Source organism: Dipteris shenzhenensis, chromosome 12, assembly GCF_047967505.1.
Source record: "Dipteris shenzhenensis isolate YYH24624 ecotype China chromosome 12, Dip_SZ_1.0, whole genome shotgun sequence".
In the NCBI taxonomy this organism is placed as follows: Eukaryota; Viridiplantae; Streptophyta; class Polypodiopsida; order Gleicheniales; family Dipteridaceae; genus Dipteris; species Dipteris shenzhenensis.
Genome location: NC_141607.1, coordinates 19,707,296 through 19,733,931, shown reverse-complemented (window position 1 = coordinate 19,733,931; position 26,636 = coordinate 19,707,296). Strand labels below are relative to the sequence as shown.

Below are 26,636 nucleotides of genomic sequence, written 5' to 3'. Positions count from 1 at the left end.
GCTTTCCATCCTTAGCACTTGTGGGTGAATTCCCCTCATGGAAAGTTGACTTCAGAATCTACATTCTTTCTCAAGAGAGAGGTCGATAATATCGAGAATTCTTGAGAGGGGCTAGCAAGAATGTGAAGAGCAATTTATGTCTTATGGAAGGGCTTAAAAGTGATTAATATAATGTGTAGAAGATCCTCCAATGGTGCAATGTTCACCAAAAACCAAGGTTCAATGTCACATGATTTGTTAAATGTAGAAAAAAACCTTGAAAATTTGGGAGAGAAGGTTTTTCAATTTGTAATTTTTGAGGCCATCTTAGTTATATTGTAGGGGAAAAACCTCCAAAATCTTGAAAAGAATTGGTAAAAAATGGAAGTTGAAGGTGGTTGTATTGGTAACTAAAAAATGTTTTCGGGGAACATTTCTATGGTGCTACAAGAGGCTAGTTCACATTGGTGTTTAAAGAGGATATTTCCGAATTTAAAATTTGAGGAGGCCATTTGAGGTGAAGTCTACAAGCAAAAATCGTGGGAAAAACTTGAACCCAAAAATGAGTTGGCGAAGTAAAAAGAGGGTACTTTCAAAAGTTCAAATTGTGAGAAGTGATCCTGATCCAAAGGAAAAGAGGAAAAGATTGGCGTCTTGAATGCAGTGAAGAAACAAGTGAAAAGGAGAGCTATTGAGATGAGACGCAATGGAGTGAAGAAGCTTTCCTTTTTCAAGCAGAGCAGTTAAGAGAGCAAAGGAGGTGCAACTCGCGTGGTGCTTTGTCGTCTCTTTCACAGTCGTGAAGAACGCAAATGCAATCACTCCCTCTCTGTCAACCCCTCCTCCAATTTCCATAGCCGCCCTTCTCCCTTGCTCATCAGCTGGCCCCTTGATATGACCATCCACCACCTCATCCTCCCCGCCTTTATGGCCCTTCCTGACAACCTCTAGAACTGTCATTGCCCTCCCACAGTCCTTCGGACAGTTCGAGGCTAGCCCAGGCGCCCGGTGCTCCACCAGTCGTCGTGAGCATTGTTCCGCACTCGTAAAACTAGCTTTCGTGACTAGGCGAAGTTTGATTCCGCATCCATAATGCATCAGCGGGTTGTAGAAGCATGCGAACCGCCAACGAGTCTCGGAGTTCGCTAAAATGCAGGAATGCGTATCTCCAAAGCCAAAGCTGTAGACGAAAGACGTGTTTTACTATCGCCCATGTTCTTCGAAAGTTGAACTGAAAGCTTCAATATTTTGGACGTTTCTTCAATGATGGCACAAGGACAATTCAGACAGGGGAGTTTTGGGGATACATCTACCTCTAGTTCCAGCTTCCAAGGCTTGGCAGGCAGCTTTAAAATCAGTCGTGAAGCGACACCTGCTCGGTCGTCAACGACTTTTATATATCCCTCGACGCAGGCATATGTGGTCCGTTCAAATCGCGCACGAGCAGCGCGTCGGAGACGACGGTGCTGTACTACAAGATGGATCGTGGGCTCCGTCTGCGTCTTCTGTTTTTCACTTCTGCTTAGCGGTACTGTTATTGCCCACTTGCCTCAATATGTATAGTGAAGCTTTTAATGGTTCATCAAGACGATACAATACTCCCAATCAAGAAATGCCCATTGACGCTTTAGCCCTCTTGGTAGTGCACGAGAATGAAAATGAAAAGTTGTGAAAGCAAAAGATTTCTAGATTCTTGTAACTTGAATGACTAATTTACAGTGACATACGTACCTATATACGAGCTCATACATACGTTATGCATGCATAGATCCTGAATAAATCCATGTCCATACATACCTACATGGCATGCACGATCATGCATGCAGCATGCATGTATGTATTGTAAAATACATGTGTGCCTACATATCATGAACACGGTATGGATCGAGATATGTATGCATGTATGTACGTAAAATACATGTGTACCTACATAGCATGCACAACGTATGGATCCAGATATGCACTTGTATTTATGGTATGGTATGGTATGCTTGAATGTGTACAAATACACATGTATGTATATATGGATCGAGATATGCACATGTATGTATAGTACGGCATGGTAAAGCTTGTATGTGTACGTATGCACATGTATGTATATGTATGGATCGAGATATGCACATGCATGTATGGTATGCTTGTACGTGTACATATGTGCTATGTGCATGCATGTGTGCATACATGTAGGTGTATTTGTGGGCATGCAGGTATGACCCCATGTATGGATGTATGCATGCATGTGGCATGTGTAAGTTCATGTATTGTGTAGGTATCTATGTACGTTGATTGCTTGTCCCTATAGATAGATAGATACATACATGAGTGAATGGCATGTATGTATCTGTGTGCATGCATATGCATGTAGTTGTATATGTATGCATCAACATCCACATCTATATACATAAATTAATATATTTTGTAAAGGTATCATGTATCTAATAATTACATACATGCATATGTATGCATGCAGATAGATGTAGTTACTTACACGTGTGTGTCTCATAGTTACTTACAGCCCATCCTCCTCCCCCCCTCCCACAGAAAAAACCCTGACATGCACTCGCTTATGCATAGAGGTCGAATGACTGAAGCCATTCGCCGTATTTTCAATATCGAATAGATTGTTTCCCTAGAAAAAAACTCTGTTCTGCCGACACGCCCACACCCCGGCACCAATAAAAATAGATGTAAATGTCTGCGCACACAAGGGGTGTATGGATGCCTGCATAACATGATGAATGTGAAAATTTGATCCATTGTGGCAACCTTGTTTACAACCTCTTTAGGTGAACTATTAAGAGCTCAAACATAAAATGCTCCATTGAAAGTGTCTGTGTGGTGCCCTTTATTCAGTTACTACTTCTGTGATTACTTTCCAACTTGAAAGGTGCTTTGAGCAAGTACTTTGAGCTGTCCTAGCTCTCTTTCATTTGTTTTTGAGTAAAACTGTTGCAGAATCGGAGCACAGTGCTGGCTTTTCATAGTTATGTTGTATATCAAAAACCATGGTGGCATCTATTACGGTTACAAATTTTTGGTGGGGGCTTGCTATGCTCGATATTTTTTTAGAATGCTTGATTGGCTACATTGGAGATATCCTGGATTTCCTCAATGGCTGGGGCCCCTTTGCACACTCACATCTGAGTTTGTCAAGGTCCCGACTCATCCTTTGGAGCTCCTTGCTTATGATGGCCGGCCTTCTGGCATGTCTGTCCTGAAGGGCTGATGGACTGTGAACGGTTCATCTCTCTCTCTCTCTCTCTCTCTCTTTTCAGACCTGGAGTGCAGCCGACAAAGGCTACTGTGGTGCTCGTCAGGCATAGAGTAGCTGCCAGGAGGGCACGACAGACTACTCCTCCAGACAGCAGACAGTGATCTATTCTGGGCTTCTTGCCTACACTGGTGTACCTTGACATTTCATGTGTGCGCTGCACTGCATTGTGTTGTATTGGATCAGATTTCATCTATTGTGGGAGATGATGCCAGAGATGACTATGACTATGGTGACATGCATGATGACAGCATTGACTATGTCTACACAGTTTTTCTCTAGCATGGGTTAGGATGCTTGCTTAGTGGCTCCACCATTTTGCTCATTGTATCAGGTTTTCTATCAGTCCCATAACCCATTAGTCTTTAGTAGACTTTAATAAACTTTCTTTCTTTCTCTCTTTCCCCTCCCCCCCCCCCTCCCCGCCCTTCCTGCCACCCGCCCCTCTTCCTCTCTCTTCTTCCTTATTTGCTGTTTTGCTCAGGCCATCATAAAGCATTCGCGGACATGACGAGTGCTGCATGGCGTACCTGGTTTGCTTTATCATTTACCCATATTTTCTTGTAGAGTGCTGCATGGCGTACCTGGTTTAGTTACAACTCTCGCCTATCTTTCCCCTCCATTTCCCATTCTAACTTTTTCCTAGCAATCTATACAGTTGTACATTGTTGTCTTGTGTAGTTTCACCTTGTTTTGGTTCAACGGTACAGAGCTATATTTTGGGGAACAGTGTAGTGCCTTGGTGTGCAACACACAAGGCAGCAGAAGGTTTTTTTAAAGGATTCTGTTGCTAAAGCTTGAGCAGCAGGACTTTGGTGAAGCAGATTAAACTTGAAGTACCTTTTCTAGAAAGCTATGCAAGGGATTCAAAGAAAGGCATGGGGAACATCTTGCCCCCGCGCCCCCCCCCCCCCTCCCCTTTCTCTATGTGTGTGTGTGTGTGCGCGTGCGCCTATGCAACTGAGCATCCACGCTTCTTGAGGATTCTTTGTTCAAGCGTGTTAGACAATGAGGGTCATCTCGTGTCGCATGAGCCCCCAAATGAGGACAAGGGGGAGTGATACCTGTATTAGGGTTAGGTTTGGAGCTGCCATAAGGGCAACACAATAGCTGCCACATGGCAAGGCTAAGATCTAGCCACATGGGCAAATCTGAGGGCTGTATGGACTGCCACGTTGGCAGCATCTTGGCTGCTATGTGGGCAGCGCTACAGCCTGACATGTGGGCAGCATAACTGGCTGCCATATGGGCTGAAGAGGGAATGTCCTTGGATTTGGTCTGGTGATTAGGGACACAACAGTCCATGTGGGACTGTCATGGAGTTGGCCCTCCATCAGAGTACACATGAAAAAACTGAACTGCCATTATTACATCAGAACGGCGATTTATTGCAGGGGGACTGAGATTTATTACAGCAGACCAAAACAGTGTATCATTTACAAAAGATCAGCATAGGGTTCCCAGTGTCATGAGGAACCGCTGCTGCATCGTCTTCAGCTCCACGTGCCTCAGGGAGAGGCTTAGGGGAGGAGGAGAACAACCAGTGGCTGTAGACTGAAAATAGGCTGGAGAGGCATTGGAAGCGAGGGGGAAATTCTGCCAAAAATGAGGCTAGGGAAAGGGTTCCATATTAGGGCCAGATCTGGCCTCTGGTCGGGCCAACCAGTGGGTCTGTTGGCTGACCAGACAGTGGACCAGGGTTGACTGGCTGACCCCTGGCCGTCTGGTCCTGTTGCCTATAAACGGCCATGTGCAGGGTCTTTTCTGAGACCATGAGGGCAAACAGCCCTGATGGCACTCACGGGCAGGCACTGCCCTTAACACTGTTTCAACCCCCCCTAGACGCTGAAGAAGGTATTCCAGCTGCTCCTGAGAAGTGCCTTCGTCAGAAATTCAGCTACATTCTCCTTTGTCGAACAATGAGCAACCTCCACCACGTCATCCTCAATCAGCTTCTGGATGAAATGGCAGCGTACCTCAATAGGCTTTGTGCGATCATGAAACACTTGATCAAGCGTGCAATAGAGATGCAACGTTCACTGTTGCATTGGATCAATCATGAGTATCTCCCAAATTTGCTAACAAGCAGCCTCGCATGAAGCTACTCTCGCTGCATGGTACTCTGCTTCTGTTGCTGAGAGAGCCACCGTCGGTTGCTTCTTGCTTGACCAAGAAACGAGACCTGATCCAAGAAAGAAACACTAACCTGTAGTAGATTGTCGTGAATCAATGTCTCAACCCTAATTTGAGTCGGTGTATCCTTCATGCTCTGCTCCCTAGAAGTAGAAGATACCATAGGCCTGAGTTCCTTTCAGATTCTGGAGACCTTGTAATGGTGATGCCCGGTGAGGTGACTGGGAGAACTTGCTCAACACTCCGACTGCAAAGAAATGTCAGGGCATGTGCTGGTGAGTAAGAAGGATGTGGTGTGCGTTGACGAGATAAGGCCCAATCGATGATACAATGTATCATCAACCAAGGGTATTATGATCAGGTTCGCTCTCTCTACTCAAACTACTAACGTGTGTTCAAGCTACTTTCTACACCCAGCCAATTGCATAAACCTCATGCTACTGCTATGTTTAATTGCCCAGCTTGGGCGATTCAATCATAAAATCGTGTGTACATTCATTCGCAGTGTCCGAAATCCCAGAAAGTCCCTTGCTATATTTAGCTCCCTTCCTAAGCCTAGTCCCCCTCCCCATGCATCAAATCAATTAAGTCCTTTCAAGTTCTCACTAAGTCATTAACATTTAATCTTCCCCCTAGGTACATTCCCCTGGGTGCTTAGTTAATGAATTAACCTGAACTAATGCCCATGTGGCCTCAAAACCTTTGATTTGTCTTCGGACCCCGATTGTCAAAGACCTCGATGGCTTTATCCTTGACCGATGCTGAAAACACATCAAAACAATCAATTATTTACATTTATATACATTTCTCCAAGGACCTTTTGTCACCGAACCATCTGAGGTAATGCTACGTTCTAACTGGAATGTAACATTCCTTCCCTCTTCAAGCATTAGCATCCTCAATGATGAAATCTTGGAATGCTCTCTGTATTTGGTAAACAGATTTCCAGGTACCCTTAGATAGAGGCAGACCAGCACCGTAGGTATCTTCCAGTTCCGAATGGTCATTTCTTCCTGGTCTAGGATTCTTGCTGAAGAAATAACATAGTCTAGGAATCAAGATGCATCATGCTGCAGCCTGCAGGCTGCATGCATGATGCATCTGAAGTGTCATGACTAGGAGTAGGCTAGCACTGTAGTCTGTACAGTCGTAGTCAAGTGACAAGGACCAAGGTACATCACTACTGATCATCTGCATCATCCATGGACTCCTTGTCATCGTCATCCTTTGCCTCCTCAGATGAGCCTGAGGCATCTGTGTCAGTCTGAAGAAGAATCATCAACATTAGGAGGGAGACATGGACCCAATAAGCATCTCTCAGCATTGAGGAGAATGGAGAGGTGAGGAGGAGGATGGACAGGTCACAAGTGAGAAAGGATGGAGAGGTGGAAGGAGGATGGAGAGCTCAGAGGTAAAAGAGGATGGAGAGGTGGAAGGAGCCTGGAGGATCAGAGGCAGAAGTGAAGGAGGATGGAGAGAAGGATGGAGAGGTTACAGGTAAGAGAGGATGGAGAGAAGAAGGATGGAGGGATGGAGAGCAGGCTGCCAAGCTGCAGCTTGCAGGATGGAGAAGATGTAGAGAAGGATGAAGAGGATGGAGAGAGAAGGATGGAGGTCCGAGGAAAATGGGATGAAGAGTCCAAGAGCAAAGGATGGAGGGATGGAGAGAGCTTAGAGAAGGTGGAGAGAGTAGCAAGGATGCACAGAAGGAGTGCAATGGGCGGGAGGCGGCGAAATCGCTATTTTGGGAGTCTAGGTCAAAAACAAGTTTTACAAAATGGCCGTTTTCGTTTTGCCGTTTCCGTTTCCTGCCAAGAAACGATCGTTTTTGGCAACTATGGTGCATGTCAGCAGTTGATGGCCAGTTTCATGCCGTTAGCCTCCAGAGCCTAGTACTTCCGCATCAGCAGTCCAGTCAATCCTCATCAGTTCACGAGACAACATGGAGTTCATATTTCTAGGAGCCTATCAGAGTGTCATACCACCCGTTGATTAGCTTGCAGTAGTAGTGTGGTGGGATGACTGGCCAGAGTAGTTCAACTTCCACTCTTTGCGGCAATACTGGTTCTCAGGAGTTTTTATTGAGCCACCGTGTCATCGTAGTAGAGTATTCGTCCCTTAGCCTTTCGGAGCGGTACCAGATCAATCCCAGTGCCAGATTGTTATTCCCTAGTTTTTTGGGAGGACAGTTAGGTTTTGAGCAGCAGTTGGTGGTCATCATGATCACATTTGCTTGGCAGATTCACTCAGTCCCTCAGTAGTAGTGACCATCGTCCAAAATTTCAGCAGGAGGGAATGTCACATCCCCCTTTTGGTATGCTGTGACTCCTTTGTGAACCCTAGTCTCGGGACGAGTTAGGCACGAGCTACGTGGGTCCATTCTTATTTCCCAAAGTCACAAGCCACAGCAGAGCAGTTCGGGTCACTGGGGCAAAGTGTTGCGAGGTACCCACCCAGCAACAAGTTCAGAAGAGGGGAATATCACATGCACCAATGCCACACATAGGTGGTAGTGACAACTGGCTGCACTCTCACCATCTTGCAGCACCCCAACACAGCATATTTGTAAGGTTTTAAGGCCCCAAAGGGTGGCCTATGGAAGAGGGAAGGAGAAGCCATGGTAGGAGCCCTAGAGGACCCCCAAAAGGCAGCTCTAAACAAGGGCTCAGGGGCTTGGGAAGGTGCCTTTTATAGGCTACCTTTGCCCCTCCCCAAGTTGGCCCATAGGCTGCTCAATTGAGCCCTACCATCCAGCGTGGTGAATAGCCAATTCAAATTCATGAGCATCAAGTCCTCTTGGGTTGTAGAGGCCGCCACAAAAATCCGACATGAGAGAGTTTGTCTAAGTTGCAATATTACAGTGCATCAGAACCAATGCCATGAAACATGAGAGCTGTTGAGAAAAGGATTGCAGAGATTTCTGCAAGCCCACAACAGCAGCTGAATAGGTACGAGAGTTGAAACTCTATTCGGAGCTGAAGCGATAGCAGTATAGGTGGCATATATCACGAACTGTGGAATAATCTCCAGGCCCATCTAAACAGATTTACTTGTGGCTAATATCTCGATGATAGAAGCAGCACACCAGGTCTTCTAGTGGAACGGATTTTTTCTGGCAAGTGCAGTTCAATACGTGAGGGTGGCTGAGCGCTGGTGTCTCTGCAGCAGTTGTTAGGGATATTCATCATGGGAAACTTTAGGGTCTGGCCAAACAATAATGGTTTGTGGTTTCTTCCGGCATCTCTCGGCCAAGGTGAAACAAGAAAATCTTGTGAGCCGGATTTAGAATGAGATTGCAGTTCCAAGCTTTACACGAGTGTACACAGGGGCGGTTCCACAACCGAATTGCCAGAGGAGACTTCTTGTGACAAAGGATATCAGGCCTTTTGATGGGATATGAAATATTGTCTGCATGTTGGCGACTGCTTTACTCACAAGGATTGCAAAACAATTGTAGCTCCTAGTGTTTCTAGCTACAGTTCGAAGGCAATACGTGAAGCCTCTTGGTCGACAGTTTTTGCTCAAGGGCCGTGAGAAGATCCAACCGATTGGCTGCATAACATGAGCCGAGTTGTTTGAATACATTCCTTGCTTTGGCCAAGTGTAATTCGAAGGGCTACATTAAGCTGAAAGCATAGAAGGAAGCATTGTTGCGGGCAATTCCGTGGAGATCTTGTATGGTTCGGTGCATGAGAACTTAGAATATATTGGTGGCTTGTGACAGTAGCATGGGTGACAATGTATAAGGAAGGCTTCTTGATTAGGCGTAAGTGTTTGATCTACAATAGTGAAGATAATCACAAGGCAGAGAAAGGGAGAAGCAGCATTTAATACAAAGTTCAAGGTCCCATCTAAGCTCCAAGGCATCCAGTCAGTCTTTGGCGACAAGTTCTATTTGATCCTACAGGGGGTTCTTGTTATGAGTCCATGATTTCTTGGAGGTTGTGATTGATATATGTTTTAGTGATCCTTGTATTTTCGACAAGGGAAAGACCAAGCTAGGCCACAAAAGGTGATGCGAGTGACACTCATGGAAAGGCAAAAGCTTAGATTTGTTAAAAATCACCGTCAACCTCGGTGCAAGGCCATACAGACCAAGTGCTTGCAAAATGTGACGAACATTTGACTATGAATTTCGTAAGAAGAAAAAGGAGTCATCTGCAGAAGTGTGGCATATAAAAGGTACACCTCCAGGGAAATCAATGCCGTGCAAATGTTGCTCAGAGACCAAGGCATCCATATGTGTCAACAATGGATGAGTAGCAATAGCATTGAGAGGACATGCAATAGCATTGAGAGGACATCCTTGATGGATAGATCAATCTTGGAATTATCGCCATAATTCATGGCAGTGACCAATGTATAGTCAATAAGTGGGTTAGGGGCACGTTTCCCTCATTAGAGGTTTTTTCCCCTAACCACAATTAGGATCCCGAACTACGGTTAGTGGATAGGATAAGGTTTTGTCACTTAGACAAAACCTTCTCCTCTTGTTGGTTTTCTCTTATCTCTTCTATTCAGATGTTTTGTGTGGCTTGCTTTCCATCTCTCTTTTGCTTTTATTTGGTATCAGAGCCTGCCTTTGCTCCTAGACCTAGAGCCCATGCACTCTAGGCCTAGCCATCAATCCGAACAGCCTCTTTGTCAAGCTCACCTCAGCCTCACCATCCGTTCGTACAGTCTGTATGACTGTACGGAATTTCATGCTCTGCCCTTAGTGTTGCCGTACAGCCGTATGGCTTGCTACCCCATCCACACACAGGTGGACTGTTGCTCACCATTCCGTACGCTGCCCCGTCCGCACTTGCCCCGAAGTCGCCGTACACTCGTCATTTCCGTACATAAACCGTACAATTGTATGGTCGACTTGCTCGTACCTGCAGGAGTCCGCGCTCCCCTGCCCGTACTCAGCCGTACAATTGTATGGAATCCTACAGTCCATACATTGTACGGATCTCGTATTGTCCACCTTGCCCCGTTCGTACACTCCTACAGCCCGTGTGCTCCCGCATCAGCTCTTCCGTACATTTGTAGTAGTATCATTCCTATCCGGACAGAGGTTCTATTTGCAAGGATTTTGCAGAGTGCATTTGGGGATGGGTGTGCCCAGAGGTGGACATTTGCATTGTTTGGTATTGCTCAAGTGTTAAGCATTTTGAGGCTCACTGTTGGTTAAAGGTGTGCACACTTTGGATACCATTTTAGCAAGACATTGCTACAGTTTTGTGAGCCACTGCTTGGCTGATTTTTTGGGCAGAAATATTTTGCATTTAAGACATTGTTTGGCTGTGGAGAAATTTGGAGCAGATCTTGTTTTGAGGCTTTGCAGATAAATCTGCAAATTTGGGGCTGCAGGTAGATTGCAAATTTGGGGCTTTCAGCAAATTTGCCCTTTTTTGGTTGCAATTTCCTGCTAGAATTTGGCGTTTTGGCATTCGGATGCAATTTGGCAATGTACAAGCTGTTTGGCGTCTTTGCAGGCAGTTTTGGACTCAATTTGAGTGACATTGCAGACATTTGCCATCTATGCAGTGTTATTTTGGTAATTTTTGGGCATTTGTAGGACATTTTGGGTGCACTTTGAGCCTTCGATTGGCTTTGACAGTAAGCTGTCATTGTTGACATATTTCTTGGCACTTTTGGGTTGTGCATCTGAAATCCTAGGAAGGCATATTCTTGTCACATTTGCTGCATTTTCTTTTCTTTGGCAGTTATGGCCCAGAACAATCCCAATGAAGTGTTTTGCGTCCTCACATAGGAGGATAAGTTGGATGGTACCAATTACTCCTTATGGAGTTTCATGGTACACAATATCTTAGTTGGCAAACATTTGTGGGATTATGTCAATGGGGATGAGACATGCCAGAGAATGTGGTTGCACTTGCCACTCCTCCTCAACAAGGTGGAGGAAGGGGTAGAGAACAAGCTCAGGGTGTAGGACAAGTGCTAGGTGTAGTATCTGTTGTAGTGTGGCTCCCACAGAGGAACAGAAAGGGTGGGACTCACATGATGCATGAGCACCTTCAACAATCACCCTTTCTGTCAAAGGGTTTATTATTCCGCACATTTGGTCATGCAAGACCTCAAAGGTAGCTTGGGATATTTTGGAGAGTATGTTTTTAGCCCGTAATGATGCTAGGGTCTCTTTCCTGAAGAGAGACCTGAAGAGAGAGTTGACTCATACTCATATGGATGAAGGTGACTCTATGTCTGAGCACCTCACTAAACTTCAGGATTTATGAGGGCAATTGTTGAATATTGATGAGATCATTCCAGATTCAGAGATGGTCACTACCACTTTGAATTCTCTTCTTGAGTCTTATCTTGGTTTTCACACCTCATTGAACTTGTCTTTGAGGGGGGTTGGCAACCCTCTCACCTTTCATGAGTTGATAGTGCTTTTGTTGTAGGAAGAACTAACCAGGAAGAACATGGCTTCACGGGCTGGTGAGCATGCCATGCTCTCGAAATTCAAGCCCAAAGGGAAGGGGCAATATAAGCAGCATGCAAATCAGCCTTCACATTAGCATAAAGTTGATTCTAGAAAGCCTTCTCACAAGGCTAAGAATGATGCAGAGAAGCCCAAGAGAAAGGGTTTTTGTCATTATTGCAAGAAGCCGGGTCATTACATAGGAGAATGCAAGAAAACAATCGCCAAGGAAAAGAAAAAGGATTTAAGTATGGCTATCACAGATTCAGCTCCTCATGCACATGATGGTGATGCTGCTTCAACCAACTTAGTGGAAGAAGACTATGCCTTTTTGACTTGCATCTTTGATTTTTAGGTGGCTGCTCCGGATATTACAGCCACATTTGAGGATGACTCTTATACTTTTCTAACTTGCAGTTATGATCCTTCTAAGGATTCATACGCTTTCAATGTCAATGAGACATTGAAATGATTGGTACTTTGATAGTGGTGCCACCAAACATATCACTTCTAGGAAGTGTTTGCTTGAATCTCTACATCCATCACTCGTTGGAAAAAGGGTGTCTTCTGCAAATGATTCTTCTTATTCAGTTTGTGGTATTGGTGAGATTGTACTTACAGCCATAGATGGCACGAATTTCAGAATTCATGATGTGCTTTATTTACTTGGAATTACAAAGAATTTGCTTTCAGTGTCCTCTGCCAATAAAAGAGGATTTCAGGTTGTCTTTGAAGATGGTAAGTGTGCAGTCTGAGATAGGGAAGATGATTATGCCTTGAGACTATTTGGCACACTGTTTCGTGGTTTTTTTCAGCTTGATGTGTTTGAGAAAAGATCGGATGATCCACTTGCCGTTTCTTCTCCCACTGTTGCTATGCAGAATGTAGAGTTATGGCAGGCTAGATATGGGCATATGAGTTATGGCAGCTTGACGAGACTTCAAAAACATTCTATGGTTGATGCTTTGCCTCTGTTAGAATCACCTCCTCCTCGTGCCTGTGAAGGGTGCATACTTGGAAAGATGCACAGGTTTCCCTTCAAGAAGGATGGTGCAGTACGAGTTGTTCAAAAATTACAGCTCATTCATAGTGATGTTTGTGGTCTAATGAGGACTCCTGCATTGGGTGGTTATCTCTATTATGTCACATTTATTGATGACTACTCAACTACACTTGGGTCTATGGTTTAAAGAAAAAATCAGATGTGTTTAAGCATTTTCGACACTTTGTGGAAACATGCCTCACAGTTCAGATTCTATGCTCAGATAGAGGGGGGGAGTATATGTCTCATGAATTTGAGGCTTATTTGGAAGAGAAAGGCATCACACATCAGCTTATAGTGAGGCTTATCCCTCAGCAAAATGGCAAAGCTGAGTGGAAGAATAGAACTCTTATGGAGATAGATAGATGCATGGTCACAAGCAAAAAGTTGCCTCATAGGTTTTGGCTTGAGGGTCTCATGTGTACCAACTATGTTTTGAATCGGGCTCCTACTAAGGCTTTGGAACATTTTTGTGTCTTTGGATGTGCTGCATATGCCCATGTGCCTATCGAATTTCAACATAAGTTGAGAGATAAGGCACTGAAATGCATATTTGTTGGGTATGGTGCAAAGAGCAAAGGTTATCGTCTCTACAATCTTGCTTCACGCAAGATTTTTGTCAGCAGAGATGTAATCTTTTTAGAAAATTCAGCACATACACAAGCTGAATTTAATGTGCTGACTTGAGATGGTAGATTTGGGACTGTTGCATTATTACTTGGGAATTCAGTGTATGTTGTCAAAAGAGGGCATGAAACAGTCCAAGTACACAAAGTTACAAGGGCTGCTACTACACAAGTTCAAAATGTAGAATTTCATCAAGACAAGGGCTGCTACACAGGTTCAAAATGTAGAATTTCAACTCAAGTTACAACGGCTGCTACACAAGTTCAAAATGTAGAATTTCAACTCATGTTACAAGGTTTGCTACACAGGTTCAGAATGTAGAATTTTAAGTCTTAGTTAATGCATTGTCATGAAGTAGTCCAAAGAATCTTCGACCTTTGTCCCAGTCAGGTTTCTTATACATCAGATGATGTTTGTGAGGGATAATACCCATTGCTTTGGGTTCTGCATCTGATATCCGTGCTGAAAATCAGAATTTACAGCAAGCTCCTCATGTTCCACATGCCCTGATTTAGCCACCAGTTGATTTGGTTCCTCCATAGGCAGTGGAAGATGCTGTCAGGCAAAGCTTGATGCTCCTTTATCTAGCAGAACACGTAGTGCAGCAAGGCACGAAGGGGGGGGTCTTTCTGTTGAATCAGCTTGTGCAGGTACTCTTCTTGATGAGGAAGAGCCTGATACTTTTGAAGAAGCCAAGGATAATGTGCATTGGATGCAAGCCATGCAAGATGAGTTGCAGTCCATTGAGAAAAATCAGATCTGGAATCTTGTGGCTTTGCCACCAGTTTAGAATACCATAGGTACCAAATGGGTTTTCAAAGTAAAAAGGAAGTTAGATGGGTCCATTGACAGGTAGAAGGCACCGCTGGTTGCAAAAGGCTATGCTCAGAAGAAGGGCATTGATTATGAGGAGACATTTGCTCCTACTTCCACGATGACCACTATCAGATCAGATATTGCTATGGCTGCACATTTTGACTGATATACAAACAACTTTTTTTAATGGAGACTTGTTGGAATAGGTTTATGTCAAATAACCTCTTGGCTTTGAAATTTCGGGTAATGCACATAAAGTTTGCAAGTTGAATAAAGCTTTATATGGGTTGAAACAAGCCCCACGTGCATGGTACTCCAAGATTGATGTCTTTCTGACCAGCAAGGGGCTTCATAACAATCCAATTGAGAGTACCTTTTACATCAAGAAGGATGGGGTGATATTTTGGTCATCATTCTTTATGTAGATGACATGCTTCTCATAGGGTCACATGAAGAAAAAATTGCAGATTTCAAAGCTGAATTGAAAGCTACATTTGACATGTCAGATTTGGGCATGTTACATTTTTATTTGGGGATCCAGTTTATACAAGATGAGACCTGGCATTATTATGTCTCAATCCAAGTATGTGCAAAAGTTCTTGGATCGGTTCAACGTGCAAGATTGCAAGCCTACAGCCGCTCCCATGGAGCCAGGGCTGAAGCTTACTATGTATGATGCAGGTGAATCAATAGATGCCACACTCTATAGTCAGATTGTTGGATGCCTCATTTATTTGTGCAATACACGGCCCGATATTCAGTTTGCGATATCACAGGTGAGCAGGTATAGGCAAGCTGTAAAATGCATCTTCCGTTGCTTGCAAGGCACAAAATTTTATGGGGGGGTGACTTGTAAAACACATCTTCTGTTGCTTGCAAGGCACAAAGTCTTATGGCTTGATATTTCCCAAGCGGGGTGACTTGCAGGTGCATGCTTATAGTGACTCAGATTGGGGTGGAGATTATGACACTAGGCAGTCCACAAGTGGTAATTGTTTCTTTTTGTCACATGCTTGCATTTCTTGGCTCAGTAAGAAACAATCTATTGTGGCTATTTTCTCATGTGAAGCTGAGTACAGGCAGCTTTCACAGCAACAGTTGAGTGTGTGTGGCTACGCTGCTTATTTGCTGATCTTCATCTATCATTGGAGGGTCCTTCTCCAATTCTCACTGATAGTCAGAGTGCTATAGTAGTTGCAAAGAATCTTGTGTTTCATGCTCCCACGAAGTACATTGAGGTTCATTATCATTATGTTAGAGAGAAGGTACATGCAGGGGAGATTAGTATGATCTATGTCTCCACACATGACAATGTTGCAGACATCTTCACCAAAGCACTTCCATGTGAGAAGTTTGAGGCATTTCGCAATGCCTTGAACTTATCTTCTTTGGGTGATTGATCCTTTTCTTGTACATCATCACATTGGCACTGCAGGGAGGTGTCGGAATTATCGCCATAATTCATGGTAATGACCAATGTATAGTCAATAAGTGGGTTAGGGGCACTTTTCCCTCATTAGAGGTTTTTTCCCTCAACCACAGTTAGGATCCCTAACTACAGTTAGTGAATAGGATAAGGTTTTGTTACTTAGACAAAACCTTCTCCTCTTGTTAGTCTTCTCTTATCTCTTCTATTCATATGTTTTGTGTGGCTTGCTCTCCATCTCTCTTTTGCTTTCAATCAATAGGTCCAAGAAGAAGAGAGGGCATCAAGTAAGAGACAATGTGCTGTGCCTATTTTGGGTCCAATGCCATGACATCCACAATGAAATCCCATCAAACAATGTCAAACACTTTAATATTCACTTGCTTGATAAAAAAATCTGTCCTATGTATTTGGCATATTCAATTCCAATGTAAGATTTAGCAATGTTATCCATGATCTGTCTGTAGGGCACAAACCCATATTGGGCAGGTTGCAACCCAAAGTACAAGGAAAAGATGCATAAAAACAACATTTTAGAAATCAACTTATACACCATAGGCATGAGTGTAATCAGCCGCTAGTTTGACAAGTGCTCAGATAATGGTTTTTTGGAAATCAAACTCACAATCCTTGTTTCTACAAGTGAGGCATAGTGCCATAAAGCCAAGCATAATTGATAATTCGCAGTAGAATAGGGCTACCTTAGGGATTTAAAAACACACACACACACACACTCTGTTTTTTTGGGTGAAATTTGTGATTGCTTTATAATACAATATAGCTAGCCAGGAAAAAATTGGTAAGCGGAAATAATACATCAAGCAAAGATGTCCATGTAGGACAAATATACATCCTAATCTATGCAGTGAGTTTGCAAACAATTGAAGAGCGATTGTTGCAAAGAACAACAGAAAAAGACGAAAGTATAAAATACTGGATCACCAAAGACTCTACGAATTCTAGCTTTCTAGAGAGTCCAGAGTGACCTGTAGTGAACTCAGGTAAAGAACAAAACAGAATTTGGCCGTTTGGGATAGATCGCAACAACCAAAATTGCTTTCCAAAAACAGCCTGAGAGAATCTCAATCTGTCGTGAAGAATACCCAAGAAATTTTGTGTCTCCGAGCAATTCCAAAATATATGAGATACAGATTCTTGGGGAGCTAAACACCGACGACGGAGAACAAGAGCAATGCGTTTGCAAGATAAAAGTTGTCTTGACGGTATAACCCCTGGCAGAACACGCCATAAAAAAACCTATTGGTGTAAAAGAAGCTTAGAGTGCCAAATCTGCTTGAATCTCTTTCTCCACCATTTGAGTGGACGATGCAATGCCCAAATTTGATTAGTTTTGTCTGACACCCAAGGTGGTGACAACAAAACCTTATATAGAGAAGAGACAGTGATATGAGACATCTTCAAAGGACGAATAGAAGAATATAAAGGAAGAGGAGTCCAATCTTGAAGCGTGTCTCGAAACTCTAATGGCGGTACTCATTCGAGAAATGACCTGCCATACTGGATGATAGTGCATGCTCAAACCATATTTTGCAGCATCCAAAGGGAAAGATAAAATAAAGTCATCATCATTGATAACATCTGCAACAATTGCAATCCCTTTTGAATTAAGAAAATAAGAGCGTTGAGGATCCTGTGAAGCCAAGGGAGTAGAGAAAGCCCGCGACCAATGGATGCTCTCCGCTCGCAAAGAGTTACCCTGTAAAGAGTCTCTTCCATTCCATGCCAAGAGTGAAAGAATATGTTTCCAATTAAAAAACATCTGAGAGACCATAGGGCATGAAGGACAAATTGATGTAATGGGATCATATCTAGAGTCCTAAGGGCTAAGGTTATGAGTGTGTGAACACATGGTGTGTTTGGATAGGTGTCAGTAGGTGTGATTGAGTGAATCTAGGTGTGTGGTGTGTGATTGAGAGAATCATGGAACTGATTGAGAGATTTGTGGATCTAGATGCTCTACTGAGCTCACATGTGATGTCACTACTGGATGTAACTGGAGCCGATATATTGGGCCTGTCTCTCTTGAATAAACTCTCTCTTTTGCTTTACTTGCTGAATCTTTCTTGCAACTCCAACATGTGGTATTAGAGCCTTGGTTCACTCTCCTTGAGACCTCCTTGAGTGCCATGTCATTATCTTCTTCACCATGAAGTTTTTGAAGCTTTTCTTCCTCTTCTTCCCATGAAATTTCCAAGTGCTTGTTCTCTTTCATCTCTAAACCATTGCTCTAGCCCTTTCAGGTGTAGATTCCCATAGTTAAGGCACACTTCCACTTGAGAGGAATTGAAGGATTATGGACTCTACAACTCGTGCTTACACTCGCCCTATCCCGTGCCACTTCTGATGATACAGCCTGCTGGAGCCACCATTTCAAAAACGGTCTGAGGTGCACTTAGGCCACCCTATGGACTACCTATTGGTGAATTTTAAGGGCAAATGGTCAAGGGAATGAGGAGAAACTAAATAAAAACGAGTTGGGTTTTGAAGAAGACATGTTTTTGGAGGCTGAGAAGATGATGCTGCCCCTGGAGGTGTGAAGCTTCATTTGGTTTGAGACTTGCACTGAGTCTTCTACTTCCAAGTACCTTTGATTGCACAGCAAATGCCCTCTACTTGATGCTTTGTGGAGTGAGGTAGCAACCCTCCAAAGTTCCTCTGTTTTTTGCAAGCATTTCTAGACTATTTTTGAAGGTTGATGCTACACTAAATGCTAAGGTGATGCTTGAGGAGTTAAAGTATAGATCAGAGATTCAGAGATTGTATTTTCAGTTGTGAAAATGCTCTTTGAAGTTTAGTTGAATGTATTTTTCATCTTTTATATTGAGGTTATGATACTTTGAAGTGGATTTCAAGTCATACTATCTTGTTGACTAGTTGACTAGTTGACTAGTGTGGGTTGACTATGACAAGAGCTTTTTTGAAGGAAGAATATATCATGACTTGCATGATGATTTCCAATGGATATGATTGGAACAAAGGTTTCAACTACAACCATTATGATTCTTATTTTGAAGATGCCTTAGTTATGTTTTTAGTATCTTTCATGATGTATGAAATGTACTTGCATTTGGTTGACTATACCTTGCCATACAATCATGACCACCTCTTGTAAAAGAGTAGACACTACCCTTGCATGACAAGTGGTAAGACCCTCTTCAGTCCATGTGATTCACAAAATGTTTTTAAGGCTTGGACACTCAAAGAAGATGAAGGACTACAAAGATCTTGTATTGCAGAATATGGACAAGATACATTAAAGAGGGTGGAGAAGGACAAAGAGCAAAGGAGTTACAAGATTGGCTACACCAAGAACCTCTCCAATGACAATGAACTTGGCATTATGGTAGCTTTGAAGAGGAGGAGGAAAAGGACAAGATATGTCATCAAAGGGGGGTATAGTTAGAATGTTTTTGTGTGTGTGGTCAACAAGGGTTCTCTGCCTTGGGATGTCCCTCTCAAATGATTGTTAGTCTTATGTGTTACCTTGTTGGATCTAAGGGTATTCCCAAGCATAGTCATTGTCTATCTCCCAATTGTAAACCAACAAACCAAAGTCAGAGTGAGATCATATTGGGATGAGGATTCCCAAATGAGTCTAATGCTGATGCAACTAGAGTGAGTACTAGGTTGTGGATCATGTGTGTTGCCATCAGAGGTAGGCAAGCCATGAAGTTTCCCATGGACTATTGCTAGGGTTGAGGTCATCAATTTGTGGGGGGGAATGAAGGACAAATTGATGTAATGGCATCATATCTAGAGTCCTAAGGCTAAGGTTATGAGTGTGTGAACACATGGTGTTTCGAGGAACAACCCTTATCTAGCATAGGCTTAACTCTAGCCCTTGTCTGCCATTTGGAAAGCTTGCGTTCATCATTAGCATCAATTATGGAAGAAGCACAAGACAATGAACTCTGCTCTGAAGCAGAAAGAGACCTTTGATGGCTAATCTGTACCAAGGACTGCTTGTATGATTTTGCCCACTGGATATGCTGTGTGGTTTTTGACATGTACCATCTTCCATATGACATTTTGAATACGACAGGATGGCGAAACAGTGACGAATTTTCAACAAGCAGAGGTAAGGACTGCAAATAGGCTGGAAACGTGGAGCAGATCATCTTGCTCATAGGCACAGAAACAAAGAGCTGGAGGGAACGGACACACACAAATGGGGAGCTGCAGGAGGCTGGAACGAAGTGGAAAAGAGACCAGAGAGCTGCAGGAGGCTAGAACGAAGCAGAAAAGAGACCAAACGGAGCTCTAGAAAGGTGGCGGGTAACAGCGAGCAGGCTCAGGAGGAAGAACGGACCGTAGGTAGCAGTAGGGGCAGGTCGGGATCTTCAGCAGGGCTGGCTGGAATCGCCATAGCTAGAGCCACACCTCTCTCTCTCTCTCACACACACTTTTTTTGGTAAAATCCAGTGTATCTATATTCTCATAAATTTACAATATGGGAAGTCTCCCACACACTGACATTAGACTCCAAACTAGAGCCAAATGTAAAACACTCAAAAACAAATAGAGAACACTTCAAGGCTAGTAGCATCCAAGTCCCTTGTAGCAAAACTGTCATATAAGGATTGCTTGAGGGACATTCTGAAGAAAATATATGCTTGAGGAAACTGTTGACCCATCCGGGAATGCAGTCCTTGAGTCCAAATGGTCCATAGTACCCAAAAGCGAGTCCAGTGAAAGAAGAGGAGGAATGGAGACATCTGAGATGAGAGGCATCCAAACATCCAGAAAAGTTTCCCAAATCTGATGGAGGGAAACCGAAGCCGCAGCAAATGAGAAATACGAGTGATCAATATGCGAGAGTGTGGGCAAGACCATAATAAATGAGGAACTGTTTCACAGTGATGAGAGCAACGGGGACAGGAGGGGGAAGCAATGCGGCGTGCTGCCAATTTCGCCCCCCCCCCCCACACACACACACACACACACACACATACTTTTTTTTTTTTTTTTTGTAAAACCAAGATACTTATATTATGATACATTCATTTACATCTGGGCAGAGCTCAAAAGAGAGCCAAAGCCCTATCCATCAAAAGAAGTAAAAGAAAAGCTGAATACAAGAAACATCTAAATCTTCCTCATGTAAGGCATCATATAAAGACTGCCGCAATGAGGCTCGGAAGAACTCATATGGCTGCTGAAGTGGAGAATTCAAGTATGCTTGATTTCACTGTAACCAGAGGGTCCATAAAGCCCAGTATCTGATCCAGTGGAAGAAAAGAGAATACTGTGATAAAGAAGCTGATAGTTTGCCATATATCCAGAAAAACCTGTAGAACCTGTGAGCTGGGAATCTGAGAGATAAGAAATAGGAGATTCTGTCGAGAAGGTCTCTGGAATATGAACAAAACCACAGTAAATGCGGAATACTCTCAGATGTAAGATGACATCTTGGACAAAGGGGCGAAGCTATCCTTCTTTGAGCCAATTTCACCCCTACTGGAAGAATACCAACAATACATCGCCATAGAAAGAGTCGTTGTTTCAAAGGCATTTTCAATTTCCATATCAATTGCAATCTTCCTTTCCACCAGGCTAATGACTTGTTCAAATGCCATAGAGAATTAGCATGATGGGCAATCCAGGGAGGAGGTAATATCAAACGATAAGCCTGTATAGAAGTCAATAAATTCAAAGGCCTAGAGGATATGCTTGTATTTGAAGAGCAAAGGTGCCAATCTTGAAGCCTGTCTCCGACATTCAATGTCGGAATTGGAAGCAGAGGGAGTAAGAGATCAGCAATAGCTTTCCAAATGGGTCGATGATGCATCCCCAAATTGTATTGTCGACATGCTACTGGAAAAGTGAGAATATTTCCTTGCATATCCACTACGTCATCAATGAACCGGATATCCATTTTCATAAGATTGTAAGCTCTGATGGGTTGTTGAACATCAAGGGGAGAGGAAAAGACAGCACTCCAATGAATACTTTCCATTCTGAGTGAAGAAGCTAAAGAAGCAGGATGGGGAGACCATTTGATGTGAGAGAGTACTTGCTTCCAGTCCTGAATCAAGGAATTAGAGAATGGACAACGAGGGATTTTACCTTGTAATTTGCCAAGCACCACTTCCGATGGATCAACTAGCCAGTGTCCATAAACATTAGTGCTCATCTGTCCACACAAAATTGCCAACATGATAGACCAAGGCTGCTGTTGTTCAAAAAATGTCTTGAGCATAGTGATCTTTCTTGCCAACACATGAAATTTGATGTTGATTATATTCAAACCACCATGCATTCTTGGTGAGCAGAGCAAATCCATTTTGAGCAGCCGTAAAGCTTTTTTATGAAGCTTTGTTTTCCAAAAAATCTCCATGGCTTGAGACATAAAGGAAGTGAGATCTCGAGATGACCAATGTAATAGAGGAAGATAGAACTGGACATAAGCTAGAACAATAGATTGGACAATTCGAAGCCGTACATGTAGAGGCCAAGTGGAGATCTTCCAATATTCTAATTTGTTCTGAATTTTGTTTGCCACCCAGGACATTTGTTGCTTATTGCTGATTTTCCAGCCAATGGGATAGCCCAAATGTCTTACTATATTTTCAGGATAAACAATCTGGCCTGGCCACAAGATAGCATGCCAGTCACAATGCTTGAGTTGCAAGAGTTTTGATTTTTGAAAATTAATTTTAAGACCAGCTGCTAGCCCAAATTCTGAAAGGGTATCCATCAAGAGGCGAATCTCCAAAGGACTATTCTTTGGCATGAAGAATGAATCATCTGCATAGGCCTGTGCAAGGAAGGGTCGTGAACCAGAAATCTGAAGCCCCTCTAGCTGTCCAGTATCAACCATGTGATCCATATAAAGTAGCAAAGGGTGTGAAGCAATGGCATAGAGCAAAGCACTGAGAGGGCATCCCTGTTGAACTGAGCGTTCGAGAGTCCAAGACTCAGACAAATGATTCCCAATAAAGCATTGAGCAGTGGAATCTGAGTAAAGCCAATATATGACATTAACTAGTTTTGGACCAAAACCAAGTTTTAACATGATTTGAGAAACATAATCCCACTGTATTGTATCAAAAGCCTTAGCCACATCCACCTGCATGACCAACACATCTTGTTTAGAATATTTTGCAGATTCCATTGCGATGATAGTGTTAGAGATATTGTCATGTATGTGCCGTCTAGGAACAAAACCATATTGCCTGGGATGAAGGCCTTCATGAAGGATATCCTTTAGCCGATGTACCAACATCTTGGCAATCAGTTTGTATATAACCGGCATCAAAGTGATGGGTCTCCAGTCGCCCATAGTCTCACATAGAGGTTTTTTGGGCACAAGCTTAACCAGACCATGCTTCCAAGCTGAGGAAAGATGTTGAAGCTGCCAGGCTACATTTATAAACTGCAGAATTGGACCCTTCAGTTCAGGCCAAAAGGCTTCAAAAAATTCAACCGTCAGACCATCCCAACCAGGGGATTTATGTTTACCCAAATGCCTAAGAGCTTCATCCAATTCAACATCCGAAAAAGACATTTCCAGCATTGAGGCTTTTTGCAATGAGACAATAGGAGAAACAAACGCAGTAAATTTGTTACGGGCTGAAATAACCTGAGGTGTAGAAGATGATGACTGAGAAAAGAGAAGCTGGAAATGATCCAAACATTGTTTTTCTAGCTGAGATAGAGTCTGGGTCCAAAGGCCGTCTGGTTTCCTGACCCTCATGATAGATTGGCTTTGTCTATGTGCATGTAAGTTCCGGAAAATAGATTTCGAGGAACAGCCCTTATCTAGCATAGGTTTAGCTCTGGCCCGGATCTGCCATTTGGACAACTTGCGTTTATCATTGGCATCAATTATGGAGGAAGCACAAGACAATAAATGCTACTCAGAATCAGAGAGAGATCTTTGATGACTAAGCTGTACCAAATACTGCTTGTATGATTTTGCCCACTGGATATGCTGTCTGGTTTCTGCCATGTACCATCTTCCATATTCCTTAATGACATTTTGAATACGATGTATGAAAGAGGTCCAAGCAAAGTCCAGATCCTCCTGAGCGTGGGAGAGGCTTGCAAGCCAATTTGATCATATGCTGGAAATTTTCATGAGAGAGATATGATTGATTAACCTGTAAATTTCTGACTGAAGAGAGCTGCAAGTCATCCAGAGGCATACCAAAAGAAAGAATGAGCCATAGTGGAGTATGATCAGATAATTGTTGTGAATAATCAATCCGCATTTGACATGTATATTCATCATATTGCTGAGCATGAAGAAGATAAAATCTATCAAAGCTGGCCCAATATTCTGTGAAAGCATTATGATGATATGTAAATCCCATAACTGATGGGTGAGTTGCTGTCCATAAATCTGCAAATTGAAGAGATGATGTCATAAGTTACCATTGCTGAATTTCAGAAGGCAGCATATGGGATTTATGTGTAGTGTTGTCCTTCCAGTGAGGAGAATTGTTGAAATCACCACAAAGTAGTGCATTTGAAGACCAAGGATATTGCTTGATGGAGTTCCACATTTGAGCTCTTGAAGCTGAATTTTGAGAAGCATACAAAGATCCTATTTCAAAAATCTTTCCATTAATTATACATTGGATAATCATCCATCTTCCACCAAGATCATTATATGCTATCAAGGGTTGCAGATCATGTCTGGCTAAAATGCACAGCCCAGAGAACTGTTCAGATCCTGAATAAAATATATCATATCCTGAAAAAAACCCATGCTGGCCAGCCAAAAAATGCTGATTATGCTCTTGTAGACACACAACATCAGGATGAGTTGTATTTATATAATGCCATAAAAGCCTCCATTTATTCTGGTTGCAGAGGCCCTGCATATTGTAGGAAAAACATTTAAGAGAAGCACGCATGAAAATATATACAAGAGATGATCTGTCCTAAAAAAGAACAGGAGGCCTCAAGCCTCTGCCATTGCCACAGGGTCTTGCTGACCCTCAGCATCCAATTCCCTGATAATATCATCTTCTTTACAAAGGGGAAGACCCTTCTTGACTACATTAACCCATGCCTTTGAGATGGGGTTGTTTGGAGAGGTAGAAGATTGTCCTGGAGAAGGAGCAGAGGCATCCCAATTACGAGATTGGAGAGGTCTTTGCTTGAGGGGCACCGTCTTCTTTGCAGTCTGCCATCCCTCATGAGAAGATGGGTTATTTTCCCCTAACTTGCTTTTTCCTTTATCCTTATTTGGAGCAGAAATGGCCCGGGTCCCTGTATGAATTGAAGGCTTGGCTCCTTTAACTTCAATCTTTTCAACATTTGTCTTCTGACCTCCTTTATTGGATGGCATAGGGATAGCTGCTGGAGGAGGTGGATGAAGGATAGAGGGACACTCTGAAGCAAGATGCCCAAACTTGTGACAAGAAAAACAAGCTCCAGCAAAAATGCCCCATTTTAAAGTGAAATATTTTTTTCCCAAGTTAACACCCTCAATCTCAACTGCAATAGAGGAGGGGGTCGGTCTATCAGTATCCCACAAGATGCAAAAACGATTTTTATTACCTGTGGGACGAGGAGGATAGATCACTTGTCCCAATGTCATAGCTAAACCTGGAAGCTCTGTTCTCATGTAATCTGGAAAATCAACCACTTCAACCCATATTGGGCAGTGATGCTTGATGAGATTCTGATAGTCCTTATTAGGGGACCAGGGCATAATATGCACCATTTGACGACCAAAAAATAAAGGAGACATTTCCAACATCTTTTGTTTTGTCAAGGCATCCAAAAGATGTACTTCATAAAATCCTCGAGAGGCAAAATAGACTCCTTCTACATAGCATCCACCTAGGAGAGAATTCACCCATTGTCCCACATCATTAGCAGAGGGAATTTTGCCTAGGAAAAAGATGATCACTGTAGTTTGAGAGAGCTTCTTCAAAGGATGCACAAGAGAAGGCAACTTCATTTTGTAAGTGAGTTCCGGAGCAGGTTGAATCCATTCCCTTCTACTTTGTTGAAAATCCTCATTCAACATATCAAACACATATGAAGCATCTTCAGAAGAAGGAGCTATGGGGGGAGAGGTTTCCCGTGCTTGTCGTTTGGGTTCAGGAGAGAGTGCTCTCTTGACATAATATTTGTTTGCTTCTGCCATGGAGGCTGAGGGATTCAACAAATATCAAACGAAGAGAGAAAGAGATGGCTGCAGCACTGTACTGACGAAAGGAGAAGCTGGCTGAAACTGTACGGGAGAAACACCGGAGTGAGGTACGTACATGTGTACGGATAGGCAACAAAACAGTACGGAAAATGGAGACAGATAAACTGTCAAAACTGTACGGAACAGAGGGGGTTAGGGGACACGACGGGGCTATAGCTGTACGGAAGAGGAAGGGACGTACGAATGTACGGAGGCCCTGTACGGAGATACTAAGAAGAAGACTGACCCTTACGAAATACTGAAACAGAGAATATAAACAGAAATGTACGGAAAAGAGAGGCTGATGGGATACGAAGGGACGAAACTGTACGGAAGAAGCAAAGATGTACGGACGAACAGAAGGAAGTTGAGAAGGAAGAATTCGATAGCGAGGAGGACAGCAACTGGTTCAGACAAGGCGTCGCAGGGATTAGCCAAAACAGTACGTTCAACGCCGTACAACCGTACGTCGTCCGTACATACGTACGGACGGAAAGGGAGCGGAACGGGATCTTGGCTCTGCGTCGACCTCCTCTCTCACGCTCCACACACCACACACACACACCACACACACACACACACACACACACACACACACACACACACACTTCGCTCCTCACACACACACACACACACTTTTTTTTTGGTAAAATCCAGTGCACTGTATTTATATTGTCATAACTTTACAAGAGGGAAAGTCTCCAAAAATGGAGAGTATCCCACAGATCAGAAGCATAAAAA

At 43.2% G+C, this 26,636-nt stretch overlaps 1 protein-coding gene and 1 pseudogene across 1 annotated transcript in view; one reads left to right on the top strand and one right to left on the bottom strand.

The window, feature by feature from the left end:
- The first annotated feature begins 648 nt into the window (after positions 1-648).
- Positions 649-26,636, top strand: part of LOC147895950 (E3 ubiquitin-protein ligase APD2-like) — a 77,669-nt gene continuing 51,681 nt past the window's right edge. Inside the window, exon 1 of the mRNA XM_087382632.1 lies at positions 649-1,507. Coding sequence (XP_087238758.1) covers positions 1,243-1,507 — 265 coding nt within the window. The 5' untranslated portion in view covers positions 649-1,242. The remainder of the gene's footprint in view (positions 1,508-26,636) is intronic.
- Positions 16,888-25,750, bottom strand: LOC147895951 (uncharacterized; annotated as a pseudogene).